Genomic DNA, 20,718 nt, shown 5'->3' with positions numbered 1-20,718 from the left:
CCTTTCAAGCCGGCTCCGCTTCAAACCTCCTTGATACGTGATTTCCATTTCTCGTTTCTGCGATCCGATGGGAGAGGAGAAACTCTGAGAGAAACTCTGCTCCAAGCAGAGCTCTCCTCCGAACTCTGCTTCCCCGTTCCTGCAGGCCGGATTAAAAAGCACTATTGATTTTAATTTTTTTTTTCTGTTTATTTTTGCTTTTTTCCCTGGAACTTGCAAAATCAGCCCTGAGCAAACCTCTGGTTTGCTTTCCCGACAGCAATGGGCGAAAGCCCTTGACTTTAAACTCGGTGATGGGAGCTGCAGCTGACCTATTTTCTGCACGTTTCTCCGCCAACGGTAGCAAAAACATTTTCACATTTAAAAGGTGCTCTTCGATATTGAGGTCTTGGGATCATTCGTCTGTTAAACCATCCGGAATCAAAAGCACTGGCTGAAAATCGCCGTGGTGCTGATTTAGTTCGTTATAAAGACTCTTCTGTTTGTTTTCCAGAGGCCAATTGCTTCATCGCGTTGTCACATCGCTCCGTCCGCGTCTCGCTGCCCGAAGGCGGTGGAGAGGGTTAAGGTTTTGTGCTCAGTGTCAGCCAGCCAGGGAACGCAGCCAGGAAATTTCCTGATTCCAGTTCAAAAAAAACGTTGGATTCGCTCTCAGGGAGAAGAGATCAAAGGTTGGAAGCGGTGCTCGGTTGGAGGTCAGTTTGGTTTTTTGGTTGTCTGGGCACACGATAAAAATCCACTGCTGTTCCTTAAACCTCCACACACCTGAAATGGGTAAAACAAACTGGTTTTGTTCTGTCTGACACCCAGGAGTTGTGGTGCAGCATTGCCCTGGAACAGCTTTGCTGGATCTCGGTTTGACTCTGCCCCGTAGTGTCACAGATCATGAGGGACCTTCTGGGATGCCACACGTGAAACCATCCCGGGCTCTCCTTTCCTGCCGCGCTCTGCCGCACAGTCGTTAATCCCGCTAATCAATACCAGCACAGAGCCGCGCACTGTCGCTCACGCTCCTCCTCTGCTCGCTGCTGCCTTTCTGCGGGGAAGGAGGTGGGTCCGCTTGGATGCTCAGAGCCGGCGCTGGATGCGGCCTGACACCGTCCCCGTAGCGGCATCGTAGCTCTACTAAAATCACAGCATGCCGAGATTTTTATTTCCCCCCCCACTCTCAATCCTGTTGTCCCCTGGTTTTGGACAGCAAAGGACATCGCTCCTGGCCAGAGCAGCGTTGAGATTTTTCCCCAGCTCCTTCCCAGGCGAAGGTGACGTGGCCGCGTGGCATCTCGGCATCTCTTGGGAGACAGTAGAGCTGGTGTCCGGGGCTGGCTCTGCAGTTGCTTGTGATTTTTCCCACCGTCGCACTGCGGATCCTCGGGCTGGACCAGCTCCAGAGGTGGAGCTGAAGGGAATTCCTTCCAGCTGCTGGAGGTCAGGGCTTCGCTTTTCGTTTGGGGTTCACGAGGGGAGATTTTTTTTTGCCTACGAGTTAAAAGCGGGCATCTTCTGCTGCTGCTTTTAGTACACCTGGAAAAACCTTTTTTTTAAAAAAAAATATTATCCGATTAGGCATACCTGTTAAATAACCTCAATGTTATGGATTTATTGCGTGGAAGAGTACCCCGCTTCGCAATACATCTTGAGGTGTTTTGGAAAGGTCTTGTCAGCTGCTCACAGTTTAACTTTCGACCGAGTTAATAACCATTTTGGTTAAACCTGGATAAAACTCTTTGGGGGTTTGCGTAACACCTTTGAAACTCGAGACGCCGTTCGTGCCTGCTTGAAATCTTTCCCATCGCTAAAATATTCCACCAGCTTGGAGTTTCGCCATGGCTTAGCATTTTCTTTTCCCTGAGATTCGTGGTTTCGATGGGGCGATGGGACCTGAGTGTGTCTGGCTTTGTTGAGCTTTTAAAGCTCAGTATTTCCTGGACATGGATTGGCTTCACCGGCTTGGCCAGTGGGATGCTGTGGGTGCTCAGACCACTGGCTCCATCCAGTTTCCCCAGTTAATGGTTCGGGAAATTCGCACCAGTCTGCGTTTACTTTGAATCCCCATGGAGGAAGTTGTTCGGCTCGAAAACGTAAGGTAAATAAATCCCTCTGAAAATGGGTTTTATTTGTGACAGAAGAGGCAGAAACTACCCCTCTGCCCAGTGTACGGTATGGTATGGTATATTTAGGTGTGACACACAGCGCTCCCATGGCCCCTTCATATGCTGGGGTTATATGTAAATGATAATAATAATAATAATAAAATAAATAACAAAGCACAAGCAGCTCCTTGTAACAAGCAAAGCCCAGAGACGGAGCGCAGAGTTGGAATCCATGCGGCAAAGCAGGAAGAAGGAAAAAATTTGCAGCTTTCAGCCTGTGACCGATGCTTGTGGCATCACCCGCGGTGGCCAGTGGCATCCCCGGTGTCACCCCCCGGCCTCAGGGACCGCAGCTCTCCCGTCTCGCTCCCCACCTCCTTGCCTCAGTTTCTCTGCCTGTGAGAAGATAATCGCCTCCTTTATTAATCCCTTTGAAATCTCCTGAGGAAAGCTCTGGGTAAGAGGTTGGCCCCGCTTATTAAGAGCATTAATTAAGTGCTTGCTCTGATGATAATAGGGATTAACTTGGCTCGGTGGCTTATTTAGGTTTGCCTTTAACAGCCCAACGGGTAATCAGAGCGCTGCGAAGCTGGCGAGTTAACGCTGACCCGACTTCTCGATACGCCGTTAACCGTAACTTGGCTGTTAATTAAAGCTCGTTTCCGTAGTCGCCGGAGAAACCGGGACGCTCTCAGTCTGGCACGACTCCTTCGCTGGAGGGTGTAACGAGGGAGCAGGCGCGGAGCTCGGGTTGTTCTCCGGCTGGAGTTGCCGGCCCCGGCGCTCTCTGTGTCTGGCCCTGTTGCGAGGACACCGCCGGGCCGTTTCGTTTTTGCAAGTTGTTGTGCCGTTAAATAAATACCCTCTGGTTCCCCCTGTGCTGCAGCCTGGGAAAATCAGATTTTCTCTCCTTTGCTTTAGTCGACAGTGTTTGCAAGAGAGAGAGAGAGAGAGAGTGCGCGTGTGTATGTGTATTTTTTTATATATATGTATATATAAAAATATAGGCCCCCTTTAAGGGGACCTACAGGAAAGCTGGAGAGGGACTTTTTCCAAGGGAGTGTAGTGACAGGACAAGGGGCAATGGCTTTAAACTAAAAGAGGAGAGATTTCTGTTAGATCTAAGGAAGAAATTCTTCCCTCTGAGGGTGGTGAGGCACTGGAGCAGGTTGCCCAGAGAAGCTGTGGCTGCCCCATCCCTGGAAGTGTTCAAGGCCAGGTTCGATGAGGCTTTGAGCAACCTGGTGTAGTGGAAGGTGTCCCGGCCCATGGCAGGGATGTTGCAACTAGATGATCTTTGAGGTCCCTTCCAACCCAAACCATTCTATATATGTATGTATGCATACATATATATTCTATATATGTATGTATGCAAATACATGTATGCATATGTATATATTGCAATATATTGTTTGCAATGTAATGTCTTCTATATATTGCAAGATATATGTGTATATATATATATTGCAAAGAAATACGCATGCCTATATATATATTTACTGGTTTTTTCATGTGTACTTCACAGATTTTCCTCTGGCTAGCCTTTGGGACTCCCATAGGGCTTCCCTGGTTCAGGGCTTTTTCTTCCCACTCTTTCCCCAGGTTTATCTTTTCTCAGCAAACTTATTTCTTCAGTCCTGAGCAGTGCTGGCTGGCAGGCCCCCTTCCCAGCCCTCGGTGTTTCACGGTCCCCTCCCTGTGATTCACGCTCTGCGAGGATGCGCAGACCCGATGGACCCAGTCGCAGTTGGAGACCTCAGGGAAATGGGGCATCGGGCAGGCGCCTCCCCAAATTCCCCACTGCTTCATCTCTGCTGTCACAGTGGGTTCGTTTTTTTTAGACGAAGAGCAAGTCGGCATCTTCCCCCCACCGCTAACCTCACACCACAGAGAGGGTCTCATCCAGCCCTGGGGAAATCCTTCCCTCTGTAAGGTTTCTGCCATACTGATCCGCTTTCCTCCAGGCAGCTCGTGGACCCCCATCCCGGGGGCTGCGGGAACCTGCTAGGGGTGGTGGGTGCCTCAGGAGAGGCATGTCCTTCACTGAAACATCTCGGTCAAAGAGAGAACAACAGGGAGGCTTTTGTTCTGCACCAGAAACTTTTCATCCTTCTTTATGGCTCTTTTTTTATTTCTTTTGGCTGCACTCTCACAAATCTGAAGCAGATTAAAATACAGTTCCTCCCCCCCCCCCCCCCGCCAAAAAAAAAAAAAACAACCCCAAAGCTTGGCTGCTTAAAATCATCAGATTTCAGTGAAGTCTTTTAAAGTTAACAGTTTCCTGGATCCTGTGCAGGCTAGCTTAGTTTTTCCCCTCTAACCTCTGTGTTTCTTGCCATAACGTTCCTCAGCTGTTACAGCAGGAAGGAGGGAGGCCCAGGGTAGCTCCAAGGTGGAGAAGGTTATTTTGTGCTGGGGTTGGATGAGTCTAGTGCAGGACTCGCTAGACTTACACTGTAGGGGACCAAAGCCCCTGCGGTATGGTCGGCAGGTAGGTCACAGCTGCGTCGGTGACGTCCTTTTGGGCCAAAGTATTAGGGAAATGGTACCATTGGAAGAAGAGAGTAGGGTGCTGTGGGTGGGATGGGGCTCCGTTTCTACTGACTGTTTGTTTGCCGGGGGCTGTGATGGTTTGTAGCTGCGGCCGTGGTCACAAGGACAGGTGGAAGAGCTGCGCGGCTTGGCTGGACACAACTATAAGGAGTTTTTCTGGCTCAGTGAGATTTGCCACCCTAAATCCCGTCCGGATCTTCCTTATCTGCTGTCTCTGCTCTCGTGCTCAGTCCACTGTGACACCTCCTGGTGGGAGAGCTGAACCGAAGCCCCTGGCTCTGGGAAGAGGAGCATCACAAGTTAAAGGAGTCATAAAGTAAAGGAAAATTATAGTCCGGTGCTGGCTGGTTTCATTGCCTCTTCCCCAAGAGTGGTCTCTCCTTCCTTGGAAAAAATCACCTGAAGCTTTCCCGGATGGAGGACAATTGACTTTCTCTTGGGTGGTTGAGGAGCTGGAGCCAGCCAGCCTTGGCCATCACCAGTGATTATCAACACAAGCCCGAGGGGGAGCAGGGACAGCCGGAGCCTCGTCCTCCAGCTGAAACATCTACGTCACATGAGTGTGACCTATGGGAGAGCCCCTGAACCATCTAAAATTCCTTTGACCCAGCAAACAGCATAGAGACAAAAACCAAACCCAACCCGACGCGGCGACGCTGAGCTATGCGCTAACTCTGCTGGAGCCAGGAGCGAAGGTTTAGGGGCTGCTTTGGGCTAATTTTTAATTTATTTGCAAAGCAAAACAGCTCGGCTGAGCGGAACAAGCGTTGGTGGAGGAGCGTGAGCTGCCGGGTGGTTGCTGTGCTATAAAATCCCATCCCCACCAGTGCTCGCAGCGGGGTGTGCCAGGTCCCCCAGCTCTCCGTAGTGTTTCCACGTTGTCCGGGAGAGTTTCTGAACATGCGTGTTGGTCTCTGGAGACTTTAATCAAATCCAGGCTTTACCAGAAATCGCCTCGAAACTTCCAGCGAGCCGAGGAAACCAAAAGCGGCCGGAGCGAGGAGGCTCTCGGGCGAGAGTTCGGCACCAGCGGAGATGCTGCCTTTGGCGAGGAGTGCGAGGAGGGTGTGGGCGAGGGGCTAATGCCGGTGGCGAAAGAGCCGGGATGAAAGGTGGGTCTGCTCCTTGCATAGCAGCTGGGGAGCATGCGACGTATATGTGAGGAATGTGCATATGATGGGAGCATGGAGGAAAGCCCGGCGTGAGAGCAGAGGGTTCGGCAAAAAAGGGCTCTCATGGGGGGAAGGAGATGCAGGAGCAAGGATGCTGCTTGGAGAAGGAGCAGGACATTCAGAAGATGCTTTGATTTTTGGAGCATCGCTCCCCGGCACGTTTGGGTTTGGATCCGACCGTTTCCCTGCGGTCCTCTCATCCCGTGAGCTGTGCAATTAATGCGCCGTTGAAAACTCCCTGCTCCGGGGGAGGGTTTTTTTATCCCTTGGTAGTTTTATTTGGGAAACAGGGTTCAGACTTCAGGTACTTTCCCTGCTTGTTGTGAAATTTAATTGCACGTCCAGCCCTCTGCCGTGGGCAGAAAGGAAAACAAGGCATATTTTTTAACTTCCTTTTTTAAGCTGGGGGTGGGTGAACTTTATGCCTGGCCAGAGACGGTTGTGATCATTCCAGGGTGGATGGCTCAGAGAATGACTGCGATAGAAAGGAAGAATAAGAATAAATAGCAAATATGTGCTTTGCATTTAGGGGTTTTGAGTATTAACGTGACGTTATGGCAGTAAGGGGCTTTTTATGGCGATACAAAGACGGGCTGGTTTTTGCCTGACTCCTGAAAAATGCACCATGAGGGTTATTGGAAAATATCAGCGTCCCGTGCAATAAAACTCCAGTCACGGGAGAGATCGTACGCTGAAGTCGTTATCCCAGGCGGCTGCTCGTGGTTTAATTGGGTCTCTCTGAGGGGAGGGAGGTTTTGGTCATGCGTCCGAGACGTGGTTGCATCGACAGCCAGAGTGGTTGCATCTTCCTCTTGGCCGCCGCTCGCGGGTCCTTTGGGGTTTTGCTGGGGGGAAGCAGTGGAGTTATACCGAGGAATAAAACTGAAACCTGCAAAAATGCCCTTAAACCGCCCGAGCCAGATTTCATGTGGGAAAAAAAACAAATGAAGATTTTTATAGCGTCTATAATTTCTCAGTGGCGCTGCTGAATGGCCTGGGAATGTTCTTGTCCTCCCTGCCAGGATGTGCTGGGAGTGTCTTGAACCCGCGCTGGCTCACGTGCATGCACAATGGTTTTGGAGGAGGATTTCTGAGGAATGAAGAATCGGTCTCTGAAACTGCAAGAGAGGAAGGGAAGGAAAACCTGCCTTGCTAGAAGGCTTTCTGGCTGCTTTCAGTATTTTAGCCAAATTAATGAGGGTTTTGGGGGACACTGGCTTCAGCCAGGGCTGCTCAGATGCAAATCCCTGCCGTCCATCTGATGCAGAGTTTAACTTAAAGGATGACATGTGTAAGGAAGAGGGGAAAATAGCTGGAGGAGGAGCTCACAGCGGGAGAAGAAAAATGCCAGCCCGGGCTGATCCAGCCTCACTTTGTTTTCAGGGTTACGGAGCTGGGGGCTCGGTTTCAGACAAGGATGCCTTCACCCCGGGGGGGCGAGGAGCGAGAAGGCTGCTGGCTGCCCTCTCCTTCCCCCCTGCTTGCCTTTGCATGGACCATTGGTCTCTTCCGAAGGGCATCCCATGCTGCCAAAGGAGCCTCACGTCCGTGTGTTCTCTCCCTGTCTCCGCAGCCTACCCATGAGCTCGGACTTCCAGCATTACAGTTTCAGGATGCCGAACATTGGGTTCCAGAACCTGCCTCTCAACATATACATCGTGGTTTTCGGCACAGCCATCTTCGTCTTCATCCTCAGTTTGCTCTTCTGTTGCTACTTGATCAGGTAAGGGAATTTGCTTTCAAGAGCTGCCCCGGTTCAGACTGAGCCCGTCACCAATCCCTCCATCCCAAACAAGGATGGCGTCACTTTGTCTTTCCGCGATGCATCTCGTGCCAACCTGAGGTGACCCTTGAAGTGGTTTAACTTTCCCGCCTCGTCAAAGAATTTGCACAGCCCAGTGTTCACCCCTAATAGAGCCGTTAGACCCAGTGAGTACGCAGGGAATACCGAGTGCCGCCTGCCCAACATGTCTTGGAGCTGCCAGCCCCGCAAGGCAATTACGTTATCCACCTTAAAACCAGGGGATACGTTTACATGTATGCTCAAACAGGCATGAAAACATGGTTGGCCTCTCAAAAAGACTAGAAATGGATGTTTTATGGTTCCTGCTTTCTGCTTAATGCTTCAACACGTTTTCCTCTTTAATGAGTAACTTGTGCACTGTGTGCTTAAGAAATGTTTAATACCCGCTCCGTTCGTTATTGTACACAAATTGCTCATTCAACAGCGCAGTTTAGAGATTAATGATGCAGAGTTGATTTGTTAATCTGAACAATGGGGAGCAGGGCAGGAGGGTTAAAGGTTGTTCCAGTTTGGAGCTTGTTTTAATTATTTTATGGGCCATTGGGGAGGTAGTTGGTCCACTGATTGAGAGGAGAAACTCTTCATGCCGGAAGAAAAGTGAAAGTCAGGCAGGGAAGAACACGGTGCTTGGGAATTGAGGTGGCAATGGGGGCAAGTTGTGCTGATAACCCGGGAGAGGCACAGCCAGCTCAGCATCCCCGTGGCTGGGAGCAGAGGGCATCACTCTGCCAGCAGCTGCTGAAATCCTGCATATCCAGAGCTCTCCTGCCAAATTGCAGAAGAGCTCTTACATCCCCTTTCTCTCCCTTCTGGCTTTTTGGATGGCCCTAGCTCCCTGCTAGCGGTACATCCATGACATGCTCTCCCTCCATCCCTGTAAGACATGCTCCTGGTCTCTTCTTGCAGCACAGAGGCTGCGTCTGGCTGGTTCACAGCAGCCAGTCCCGCTGGGCTTTCTATCCAGAGGAGGCCAAAAATGTTTTATCCTGCTTTTGTAGACCAGGGAAGCAAAATTTCAGTGCTATCTTCTAAAGATTTGATAATTTCCACCTATTTTTCGACTCTGTATGAAGCAAAGCCTAGTTAAACTTGCAGGTGAGCCCAAACCTAGGCTTACCCAGGAGTGATTTGCACTTCCTGGGCATCAGATCTTCAATTTTGCGTGCAATTATGCACAAGGAAAAGTTGTTTGAAGTTGCAACTCATCTGTCCAGCCCAGCAGACACGGTAGAAACAGATCAAGGGGTCGTCCCCAACCAGGCGATTTGTATCTGGGTGCTCAATGTTAACAGGGTCTGTGCTGGGATATTGCGTCTGCGTCCAGTGTTCGCATTTTAACTGGGACGCCAGTGGGAGGGGATGCAAAAAAAAAAAAATAGACAAATGGTGTTCAGAAGGCTCAAGGACGTGTTTTGCTCGGATTGAGCTTGAATCTACATGGCTCGCTTGCAAAATGAAGAGGTGTTTGGGCTTTCAGAGTATTTTCCTGGGCACCGTGTCTTGCTGGGTGTGTTCTGCCCCAAAGAAGAAATAACAAGTAGTAATGTCTGGAGGATCCAGCCAGAAAATCTGTAAATTTAGAAGTTGGAGGCGTGTTGTAAGAGAGAGGGTGAGTAACTGGCGAAACAAGGCAGCAAGGGAAGTGGCAAGTCCTCCATCTCTTCAGGTCTCTAAATCAAGACAGAGGGCCTTTCTGGTGACATGTTTTGGCTCTCATTCTCAGGAGTAACAAAGTGCTATTTAACGACTTATGATAGATGGGAGGTTGGATTAGATCATGTAATGATCCCTTTATAGCTCTAAACTCTATAGAGACTCCATGAATCGTTCTTCAAACTGTCGCCCTCGGCTCTATTATTGGCAAAACAGAGCCAAACAAGAATCCTCCAGCCCCCGTTTTGGAAGGTTTCGCTGTGCCGTGGGTTTTGCCTGTGCCAACGTGCCCCAGGAGCATCCACCTCCTTTTTATCTGTTGTGTAATCTCATCTTGCGTGGGATTTAAAAGCTTGAGCATCAGCGTGGTGTGGAAAGCCTTGTAGATGGCCAGTGGGACCAGGACGACGTGCCTGCAAGCACAGAGCATCCCAAAGGATTGTTGCGGGAAGGATTTACCAGGTCGCTCCCCTTCAGTGCCGTTTAACAGCGAAGCATTGCCGGTGCTTGGCTACGTAGCCCTGCGGCAGGAGGATTTGATATACAAAGTAAGATATTGAATTTAAATTGAGTTTTTCCCCCCTCCTGAACCAGCTGCTAAAGCCTCCTGGATTACCCCACGCATTCCTGACCCCTTCTGCAATGAGGTGCATAGCTCTACTACAGAATTACATCCGGAGGCTGTGGAAAAGAGAAGTGTTAATTTAACAAGCAGATGCCCCGTGGATCGCACTGTGTCGTCACGGAGAAACCGACCCAGGGCAGAGGGGAGCGGGCAAGGGTGGTCCCAGTGGGAGCTCCAGGGCTCCGCTTGTACGTGCAGGTAACAGCAGCTCGTGGCTTTCCCCAGGCCCTGCTTAGGTGCAGAGGCAGCGCAGCCCATCCTCTCCCTCCCCTCTCGTGACTCGCACATCTGCAAATATTTGGCAAATAAGGAGCAGAGCTCCGGACACCGTCCTCTGGGCCCTAGTTCTTATTGCTTGCTCCGGATCAGAGCATCCCATGCAGCCCTCCTCCACATCCCCGGTGGGGGAGGCATCCAGAGAGTGGAAGAGTCAATATCTGGTGTATTTACTCCTAATCGCGGAGCCGACGGCATTAAATAAAGGATGTGCCGTGGGAGGAGGGCACATGGGCTGTGCTTCACAACTGCGTCAATACAGAGCACGCTGCCTGCTCCGACGGGAGGAAGACGTGACATTTTTGATCGGGTTGGCTCAAACTGGAGTCCGATAGGAATTTCAGCCAAAAGCAAAGTAAAGATCATCGCTGTCTGCGCGTGGTCCAGGCGAATCTCGAGCTCTTCTGCTGCTGCAAACCGCTCCAGTACAAAACACGGGTCCCACCCTCACAAAAAAAAAAAAGAAAGGAAGAAAAAGGAAATGAAATTTTGCAGGCAGCTGTTTGTGTCTGATCTCTGCTGAATTAATGACAGGAATAACCTTGTGTTGCCTTGGATCCTGTAAAACCCGATTCAGAAGGATGCTGAGCGAATGATCCTGTGCTTTCCAAGCATTTGAATGGCCTGGGCGCTCCCTCTGGGTAAACACTGCACCATCCTCTCTCTGGCTTAAAGTCTTCGGGAGGCGCAGGGTACGTAGCCCTTAAAAAGCCCTTTTTTGTAGGGCTGTTTCCTTCTGCATTCACACCTGCCTGGATCAGCGCAGCGATTGGGTCTGGAGAGCCCAAGGAGCCCGGCCAGGTTGGGGAGAGCGGTGCAGTGGTGGGGCAAAGAGCTGGCGCTGGGCACCTTTCCGCTCTTTAAAGTATCAAATGAGCACGTCTTGGAGGTAAACCTGCAAAAAGTTGTTTCCTCTGCTTTTTATTCCCGTAGTCGTTCGCTTGCTGCAGGTGATTCAGAGTCACCTGAGGAAACGGGGGTGCTCCCTTTCCTTTGGGAGGCACGGGAAGCTTGGGAAGAGATCACAAAATCCTTGGGAGACGATTATTAAACTCAGAGATGGGTGACGGCATGTGCGCGCGCATGGGCTCCAGCCACGCGCTGGCTTTCAAGACGCTGTGTGGTCCCTTATCTAAATCAACCATCTGCCAGAAATTCCTCCGGAGTCGAAGCTCTTGACACGAGATGGGTCTCGTTAACGACAGCAGCTGCATGAGGTCCAACTGGAATCTGTCTGGCCCAGGATCCTGGCTTTGAAAGGAGAGCGTGGAGGAGCGGGCTGAGCTCGCACACTTCGGGACCAGATGTGCTCGTGCCGTTCCCCATAACCTTCAGGGAGGGTTGCGGGTTTATTTTGGCAAACTCTCCCATATAGCTCAGCACCAACCCATGCTGTTGAGCATCCGTGCTCCTCCAGCAGCATGGAGCTGCAGGGATCTGTGGCCAAGTGGTCACTTCTTTCCCCCATTGGTGGTCCAGATGCCACCACCGCGTCCGCAGATGCTTGGGCTTCTACGTGGCACCTTCCCTTTGGCTCTTTGGGGCAGATACCTCGGCGGCCGCTCGGTGCTCTGGAAGGCAGATGCTTTCTCCCCTTGTATGCGGACTCCAGCCGCGCATCTTGCTTTGCCCCATCTGTGTTTCATAACTGGTTTCTCAGCCACCAAGATCCCTGCGGATCGGGCCGGTTTCAGCCTGTTTTCTCTATTGTTCCTGCGTCTTCTGCTCGTGTTGCTGCTCGGGGTCATTGGCGGAGGGATGCGACCCCGGCCGCCTTCCTGCCTGCTGGCAGGTTCCCTGCCGGGCAGCATCGTTAGAGGAGGGATGGCTCCCTGCTAAACTCGGGGCTCGTGAGCTGCCTTCCTGCAACTCCAAGCTCTCTCTGCAGCATTGAATTGCATTTTTACCCATTCCTCCACTTCTAGAGGCCCACAACATTTCGCAGGGAGGTTGTTTTCAAGCAAAAAGAACAGGGATATACTTTTACGTCTTGTTTTTATAACTCACCCACTGCAGCCTTGTGGGACCAGAAAGCTTCCGAGAGCTCGGGGTGAAACAGCCAGAGTTTGAGACAGCCCCTAGAATATTTTTGGAGAAGTTACAGGCCAAGGGGGTTCCCCATCTCGAGACTGGCTGGGGAAAATATTCCTACGGCTGCCCAAGTCCTGCAGACACACACTGACATCTGATTAAAAGTCCTCGGCCAGCTCTTTAGATTTGATGACTTCCCTCTGGAGTTTTCAGAGCACTTCACTAAATGCTGCCTCTTGTAATGAGAGGCAATATTGGCTTGTTTTTTTTTTTTTTAAAAAAAAAAGTATTTATTTTAGGAGTATAACCTGCTTCTCTAGCCAGATGTTGCCCAGGTGTGGCAAACGGGCTGCTGATTGCTCTGCCATGGAAAGATGTTTTGTTAATAATAGTATGAACTGCAAACGATGGAGGGATATGATGTTTCCTTGTGTTTGCTGTTTCGCTCGCTCCCCAGAAACAGGGACAAACGCTCACACCCATAGCTCCTGGAGAGAGAGGGGACAGGCCCAATTCTTTGCTTGTGGTCTCAAATTTCTGCTGCCACCGGCTGGACTTCCCACAGTGGCAGGTTTTTTTTGAATAGATTCATCCTCTCCATCTCCATCCTTTCATTTGCTCCAGGAATGGAGGCTATTGGGGGAAAAAAAAATGCACCCAAAAACCAATAATTGTGCTTTGAAAGGTAAGTGGTGGAGAAACAGCTTGTAATCCTGATTTTGCTCCACCAGCACATCAGCTATGGCCCTGGCTCCTTCCCTGGGGCAGGGAGCGCCCTGGGTCGTCGCGTGGCCTTGTCACCCCGTGCTTGAACATGGCACACCCCCACCTCCACTCCTGAGAAAAAAAAAACCTAAATCCCAAGATACAGGTTCATTCTCTTGTGTTTTTTGGCAGCTCATATCTCTGGTTATTAAATTGCCCCCTGTGATAGGAGGCAAGAGATGGAAGACTTTCCATTGCTTCTCTTCCAAAGCTTTCTGCTCTGGTGTTGTCTTTGGATAAACAGCCATCCTCTGCTTGCTCAACCAGATGGATGACCTCTTGTTGAATGCTTTTTCTTGAGAGTTTGGGAGGCAGAAGCAGCACGATTGATACTGTAACGGCAGGTAAAGCCGTGTTTGAGGAACCCAGCATTGCCCAAGCCATGGGGGCGTTGGTGGGAAACCTCTTGAGCAGGGAGGTCTCCTTCCGCCGTCCTTGCTTGAGCGGGAGCGGAGCTTTCCCTGGGTCTGAATGCCCATTGCTTGGAAAAAGGTGCTGCGTCCAGTCTAGAAATTGTTGGCTGCAGAAGCGGTTGGAAACTGGGGGTGTTGATGGCAGCTCCTGATTTACTCAACAGCTTTTGCTGGTCTGAACAGCGCAGGTGACGCCTGCGTGAAAAATTAGGGAGGTCAGAAGAGGAAAGCGGGAGGAGGTTGTGTGCTGCTGGATGGAGATGTTACCTCCCCAGATACAGGGGAAGCTGCCTGTTGCTTAAATGCTTTGTTTTGCGTGGCTGTTTTGTTTCTGAAATTAAAAATTAAAAAAATATATGTGTTAATCTGGAAAGGAGGGAAATTAAATGATTGACTGTTACAGTAATGCTGATTTTTTTGCCTATCTTCATGTTTTTCCCTGTTTTGATTGCAGGCTCAGGCATCAAGCACACAAAGAGCTTTACGCCTACAAACAGGTGAGATAATACACAGTAAGTTGTCTTCTTCCGTTCTGCTTAGCGCCAAATCCGTGTTGGAGTAGCCACTCCTGCAGGTTTCCTTGTGCTGTTCTTCTCCTTGGGAGGCTTTTGGTCTTCAAAGAGACGTCGTAATGCCCAGCTGGGCATCCCAGGAGCATCTCTCATCCGTTAGTCTGCAGGTCTCTGCATTTTCAGACAAGGTCCCTGAGCGGTGGGGACATCACCACCCCTGGAACACCTCAACTGGGCAACCTCTCTAAACCCTCACCTCATTTCCTGCTGATGAGCAGGAATGCCATCGCTTCCCCAGCAATCAAACAATGTTTCATGGGATCTGAATCAGCTCCCTGGGTTGGACCCGGCTGTGCTGGACCACCTGCAGCCATGGGCTCTAGTAGGGACCTCTTGTAGGGAACGTGAGGAAGCTCAGCATGAGCCGGCAATGTGCGCTGGCAGCCCAGAAAGCCAACCGTGTCCTGGCTGCATCCAAAGCAGCGTGGGCAGCAGGTTGAGGGAGGGGATTCTGCCCCTCTGCTCTGCTTTCCTGAGACCCTCCCCTGCAGTGCTGCGTTCAGCTCTGGGGTCCCCAGCACAAGAAGGACATGGAGCTGTTGGAGTGGGTCTAGAGGAAGGCCACGAAGATGATCCCAGGGCTGGAGCCCCTCTGCTATGGAGACAGGCTGAGAGAGTTGGGGCTGTTCAGCCTGGAGAAGAGAAGGCTCTGGGGAGACCTTCCAGCAGCCTTCCAGTACCTAAAGGGCCTACAAGAAAGCTGGAGAGGGGCTTTGGAGAAGGGTGTGTAGTGACAGGACAAGGGGCAATGGCTTTAGACTGAAAGAGGGGAGATTTTGGTTAGATCTAAGGAAGAAATTCTTCCTTCTGAGGGTGGTGAGGCACTGGAGCAGGCTGCCCAGAGAAGTTGTGGCTGCCCCATCCCTGGAAGTGTTCAAGGCCAGGTTGGATGAGGCTTTGAGCAACCTGGTGTAGTGGAGGGTGTCCCTGCCCATGGCAGGGGGATTGGAACTGGATGATCTTGAAGGTCCCTTCCAACCCAAACCATTCTGTGATTCCATGAACTCCGCTATGTTACCTTGGCAAACCCGGCTGTTTTCTGTGTGTGCTCACGTGTGCCAGCGCCCTTGTTAAGATAAACACTGCCAAGAGACAAGTGTCAGGTTGCTGCTACAACGTCCTGTTTTCTCCAGGGCTTGTGTAAATTTTCTGCCTTGGATCTGCCGTTCGAGCAGGAGGCTGGGTGGAGTTGGGCTGAAATGATATGACAAGACACAGAACGCACGGACGTCCTGGCTTTGTAGCCCTCTCCAGGTGTTCAGCCTGGATGGAGTAAAAACAAAGTGGCAGATGTCCACGCACGAGCTTGTTGCAGAATGTAGGAGCGCAGGAGGTTTAAATTTGGGAGGAGACTGCCTGGATTTGGTCCTTGTGTTAGTGGTTATAGCTGTGCCTGTGCTGCCTTCCACCTCTTCCCACTGAAATCCTGATGTGTTCCCTGTCTGTGGCGGGTTTACTGGGAGTTCCCAGTTCATTTAGTGTTCCCAGACACTAAATGGGGTCTCTCTCTTTACGGAGATTTTTTTTTTCAACACTTATGGCAGAAGCTGTGCCCTGACCCTGGTGCTCTGTTTTACAGGTGATCCTCAAGGAAAAGGTGAAGGAGCTGAACCTACACGAGGTGAGTACATCTCTGGGGCCGTAACGTAGCAGCAAAAACCTCCCTCACCCACCGCTTCCTTGTGCTGGGGAGAGGATGGGGACAGGCAAAGGCTGGCCCAGGTAGGAAGGTGCAAAAACTAAAATGTAACTCTTTCAAGAGCAAAACGCACAGGTAGGATGCTGGAATCAGTGCCAGCTTGCTGCCAGCAGCCGGGATTGCTCTGCAGCCTCTTACCCCGTTACAGGGAACGCGGTGGGGGCAGCTTAACGGCTGCACCAGCAGCTCCATCGCTCCCGCCGCTGCTTTTCTCTTTCAGAAAGTCTAATTTCTTGTCAACGCAGCTGGTAGAAGCACATCTGCAAAGGGGGTTGGGATTAAACCGGCTTCGTCCTCCTCCTGAGTCCGCCTGAGCTTTTCCTGCCTTGTGGTTATTGATCGCCTTGTGGTTATTATTATTTTTATTATTTACTGCACTATTATTATCACTACGCTAAAAAGCTGTGGCTAAAAGAGGAGGCAGATGCAGGCACGGCTGTGCATAACCAGTGTCCCTGGACACTTCCGCCCCTCCAGCCCCGCTCAGCCTCGCCGCCGTCGGAGCGTGCCGATATCCAGCCCATCTCTGCCGGCCGCGTTGCTCGGGCAGAGTAAACTCTGCTGGGATGTGATTGAAATCAAAGATAAACGCGCTCCCCGGCTTTCTGCCCCTCGCGCTCCTCATTTGCAGCTTTGCAGGGAAGAGCCGGCTGGAAGAGGCAGGCAAAGGGGTGTCTGCTTGGATGTGTTAAGGATTAAACCCGTTTTTTCCAGCCCCAAAAAGATGTGGGGGGATTCTTCTCAGACTGGGGAGGAGGGCAGAGCCCGTGGCAGCCGTAAAGCACTAATCCACTCCTACCTACCTGCTCCTTGAGGTTTAAAACCCATTAGTTCTCCGCAGGTTTCCAGGCTGTTACTGGGGCTGAGTGTCCCTATTTACAGACCATTTTTTCCTGCTGAAGTTCAGCGGGAATCCGCTTGGACCCTGCTTCAAACACGGGCTGGGTTTATTTCCCCCAATGACAACAAAAGTGCCCACCCGCTTCCCGGACCTGAGTCCGCTTGTCTGTTCAATACCAGCTCCCTTTGTTCATAAGCTGCTTTTTTTTTTTTTTTTTTTTTCCCTTTTGAATTCCCCAAGCAGAGCAACAAGAGCCTGTCCCACGTTTCATCCTCACGCCTAAATCCCAAGAGCAGGAGGGTGGCAGAGGGACAGAGCGGTCCCTGCTTGAGGCCCCTATTTCTGATCCACTCGCATTGAATTGACCTGGGACTGTTTTTTGGGTTTTTTTGCTGGCACACGGACTTAAAAGCACTTCCCAGGGTGAGAAGCTCATCGCAGGAGGGATTTCGGAGCGTGCTGAAGCCAGGAACGGCAGTGATAACCCTTCGTCCTCCTCCTCTATCACCTCTGTTCTCAGCTCTCCCAGCCCAGATGCTTTCAGGGAAGACCAGGAGTCCATGGGGAAGGGGCTGGAGCAGCTTGAGCTCTTCCCTGGGATTTGGGAAAGGCTGGAAGGGTTTTGTTCCAGCTCTCTCCAAAATATCCCTTTTTGGGCATTTTGATTTTTGGTATTTACAGTAAGCAGTTCTGGAAAGTGGAGCAGGAGGGATTTTGTAACATCGTGGGGTGGCTGCCAGGGCTCACCCGGAGCCTTGTGGAGGGGAAAGTCCCCGCTGAGCTCTTCAGCTCCATATTTATGGGTTTATTTTCCCCCTTTTTTCCATCACGCTGCCCCTCCCTGGCTTTCACGGGTCTCCAGATGTGTCTGTTCCTCAGGGACCGACCCAAGCAGCTCTGCCAGCCTTTGCTCGCTCAATAAAATAAAGTCTCCAATGAACTTTCGGGTGGCTGGAAACTATCAACAGGGGCCGTGTTCCCGGGAAAGCCAGGAGCTTCCCGCAGCGCTTGCCAGCCGCCTGCCTCATCCCAAGGGCTTTTGGCAGCAGGGCTGGCCCTTTTTTCAGACTGCTGGAGTCTCCTAGGCCGGAGGGGAACAGGGAAAAACAGCCGGGAATATCCAGAATCCCTGGGAATATCCAAAAATATCCAGATGGGTTGGGGAAAAGCCAGTGGTGTGGGGGAAGATTTCGGCCGAGTCTCTTGCCTGCCAGGAAAACAGCCACCAACCTTCCCAGCCCTGGGATAGAGATACACCCTTTGCCTTTTCTCCTTCCCAGAGTTATCCTTGTGGATGCAGCTCATTTCCAGGGACCAAGCAGCAGCGTGGATCCAGCCCCCCGCACCCTAAAGCCTCCTGGCATGTCAAAACACATCCCAGCCTTATGGCTGCTGCTTCAGGGAGGAATCCAGGGTCCCCTCCACCAGGAAAGGGAGACCCAAGGCTCAGCCTTGCAGCCCCAAAGCCCAGGCAGCAAAGTCTGGAAAGGCTTTAGGGGGAATTCAACCCTTCTGGGATGCAGCAGCTCTTCTGCAGCACAGGGGGGGAAAAAAAAAAAAAAAAAAAAAAAAGCAGCTGCTTGGTCAAAACGGTCGGATTACAGCAAAAGAGGAGTTTGCTTTCCCTGTGGTACAGGGACGTATTTCTCTCCCCACTCCCAGCGTATCCTCACTGGCATTAGAAGCCAAATTCCCTTTTTTGCCCCAACCAAAGGCAGGGGCAAGGCGAGCGCTGGGGAGGAGATGGAAACCAGCTGAGGGCATCGCGTAGGGGGAAGTTTCTGGAATTTGGGGGGTTTTCTTTTGCTTCCCAGCAGCTGACTGCTTTCTCTGTGTGCCTCTCGTGTCTTCCAGATCTGCGCCGTTTGCTTGGAGGAGTTCAAGCCCAAGGACGAGCTGGGGATCTGTCCCTGTAAACATGCCTTCCACAGAAAGTAAGCGTGGGCAGCGGGAGCCCGGAGCCGGGCTGCCTGGAATCAGGCTCAGCAGCCCTGGGGGGAGGGCTCTGGGCACAAGGTCTGCTGGTGCCGCTGCTCCTGGCCCGGGGTTTCTTCCCACCTCAGTTCCAGGGAAAGGAGGAGAATAGCAGTGAAAGCTCCTTATCACCGAAATAGTCCAAAATGCCAATGTTATTTGTGTGTGTGTGTATATTTACATCCATATTATTTCTATATATTTATAAAAGCCATATGCAGAACCACTGGACCAAGCTCCCCAGGGAAGCAGTCACAGCCGCAAGGCTGTGGCCGTTGGACAATGCTCTTGGAGACGGGGTTTGACTTGTAGGTTGCCCTGTGGCGAGTCAGGAGTTGGCCTCGGTGGTCCTCATGGGTCCCTTCCAGCTCAGTCTGTGATGCTATAGAAAACGTGTATATATATATACATTTTTATTTATATATATATATATTTTAAATCTGTAAAGCACTGTGAATTTTATGTGCATTATAGATACACGTCATACCTATATAATGTATATATGATATAGACACATTTTATAGATTTCATAGATTTTATAGATTTATATATTTATAAAATGCATGTATTCATATATATACCTTTTGGTATATATATGTATTTACTGTATTTCAGGGTATGTGTATACGTTTTACTACCTACTTTATAAAAATATATATAATATATACAATATATGGACACAAAAATCCTTGTATATATACACACCCCCCCAAAAAATGTCCTAATAAGATGGAAAGGCACCTAAACGGTGGCTCCAGGGCAGGTGACAACGGATCAGACCTGGCAAGTAGCCCCCGGACCATGGCCCGTCACCCACTGTGGAGGGACAGGGGTGGCTGCCACCCCAGAGGGGTGCCCGAGCCACGCAGTTTGGGGGGTCAGGGGGTTTGCCGCACCCTCCTAATGACCCCCCCGTGTCTGTGACCCCCCAGGTGCCTCATCAAGTGGCTGGAGGTGCGGAAGGTGTGCCCGCTCTGCAACATGCCCGTGCTGCAGCTGGCCCAGCTCCACAGCAAGCAGGACCCTGGCCCCCCGCAGGGCCCCCTGCCCGGCGCCGAGAACATCGTATAGCTCGGCCACCCCAGAGACTGCCCCGCTGCCGGCCCCGGGGACTCGGTGACAACCAAAGCACTACGGCACCAACGTGGAGGGACAGGAGAGGTTGTGGGCGGCCAGGCGCGGAGCCCGGAGCACTTTAGGGGAGGGCACATCCCCACAGGCTGAAGCGGAAGAGCCCCGCACCCCAAAAACCTGCCTCCGCCCCGTGGTGTCGGGATGCGGCGCCCCGCCCTCGAGCCCGGGCTCGGTTCCTCTCCTGGGGTGAGGAGGGGGCTCGGGGACCTGCGTGCCATCCTTCTTCCAGCACATCCCTTCTCCAGCACGACGTCCACCGGGAAGCAGCGTGGGGCACGACGGAGCAGCGCCGAGCCACCCAATGGCACCTCCCGCGACGGCCCAGTACGCTTCCCAGCCCTGTTGCCCCCCAGCCCTCCGCTGCCACTGAAAATGATGCCCAAAATGCCAAGGGCAGGCCTTGGAGCATCAAGGCTGGTTCCTGCCCTCTTCTCGTTGCTGTTATTTTAATGGGGTTATCTTTGCCTTTGCGATCCCTACCTGGAAAACGGGGTCTTGGCACCCCGGGTGCAGCGATGCCGGGGTTCGTGCCATGGTCAGGGGCCTCCTTGGCACCGCTGCTCCTCCGAAAGGGCTAACCGGGGCAGGGAAGCCACCGTTGCCCTCAGGAGAGGGCAGGGGGTGGCTGCGGGGGGGTCTCATGGGCTTTGGTGACCCCCACCGCCACACTCCCCGGGGGTGGCTGCCCCCCTCCTTGGCACGATGGGCTACCTCAGCCAGGCCCTTGGCCCCTCCGACAGGCACGATCCTGGTGTAAACTGGCAGCGGTGAGAGCTGGCAGCTGCCACCACCTTGAAACCATGGCACAGCCTTGCTGGGGCTGGCAGGGGGCAGGCAAAAATCCTGTCCTTTGGGTTCATCCCATCACCCGGAGGGTTTCAGGGTGAGGGACACGTGAGCCGGCCGCATTTTCCTGTGCCAAAACCCCCCAAACCCAACCACTGTGGAGAGCAAAAGCTGCTGGTGGGGGGCGGCTGTGCCACCCCCTCCCCTCTCTGACCACCTCACCGGGCGAATTCGGGCACCGTAGCAAACGCCCCGCTCTCCATCTCTGCAACTCTTACTCCCTTTTTTTTTTCGGGGTGGGTTGGAGGGGTGTCAGTATTACATGGT

At 51.9% G+C, this 20,718-nt stretch overlaps 1 protein-coding gene across 3 annotated transcripts in view; it reads left to right on the top strand.

Moving 5' to 3' along the window:
• RNF24 (ring finger protein 24) overlaps positions 1 to 19,542 on the top strand; it is a 30,045-nt gene extending 10,503 nt beyond the window's left edge. For all 3 annotated transcript variants that reach the window (XM_086611898.1, XM_086611900.1, XM_086611899.1), the window contains 5 exons: positions 7,392 to 7,541; positions 13,840 to 13,882; positions 15,537 to 15,578; positions 18,352 to 18,431; positions 19,404 to 19,542. In XM_086611898.1, coding sequence (XP_086468024.1) covers positions 7,399 to 7,541; positions 13,840 to 13,882; positions 15,537 to 15,578; positions 18,352 to 18,431; positions 19,404 to 19,542 — 447 coding nt within the window. In that variant the 5' untranslated portion in view covers positions 7,392 to 7,398. The remainder of the gene's footprint in view (positions 1 to 7,391; positions 7,542 to 13,839; positions 13,883 to 15,536; positions 15,579 to 18,351; positions 18,432 to 19,403) is intronic.
• Positions 19,543 to 20,718: the final 1,176 nt, after the last annotated feature.

The sequence above is a fragment of the Tauraco erythrolophus genome, chromosome 5 (genome assembly GCF_009769465.1).
Source record: "Tauraco erythrolophus isolate bTauEry1 chromosome 5, bTauEry1.pri, whole genome shotgun sequence".
In the NCBI taxonomy this organism is placed as follows: domain Eukaryota; kingdom Metazoa; phylum Chordata; class Aves; order Musophagiformes; family Musophagidae; genus Tauraco; species Tauraco erythrolophus.
This window is presented reverse-complemented; position numbering and strand designations above follow the sequence as displayed.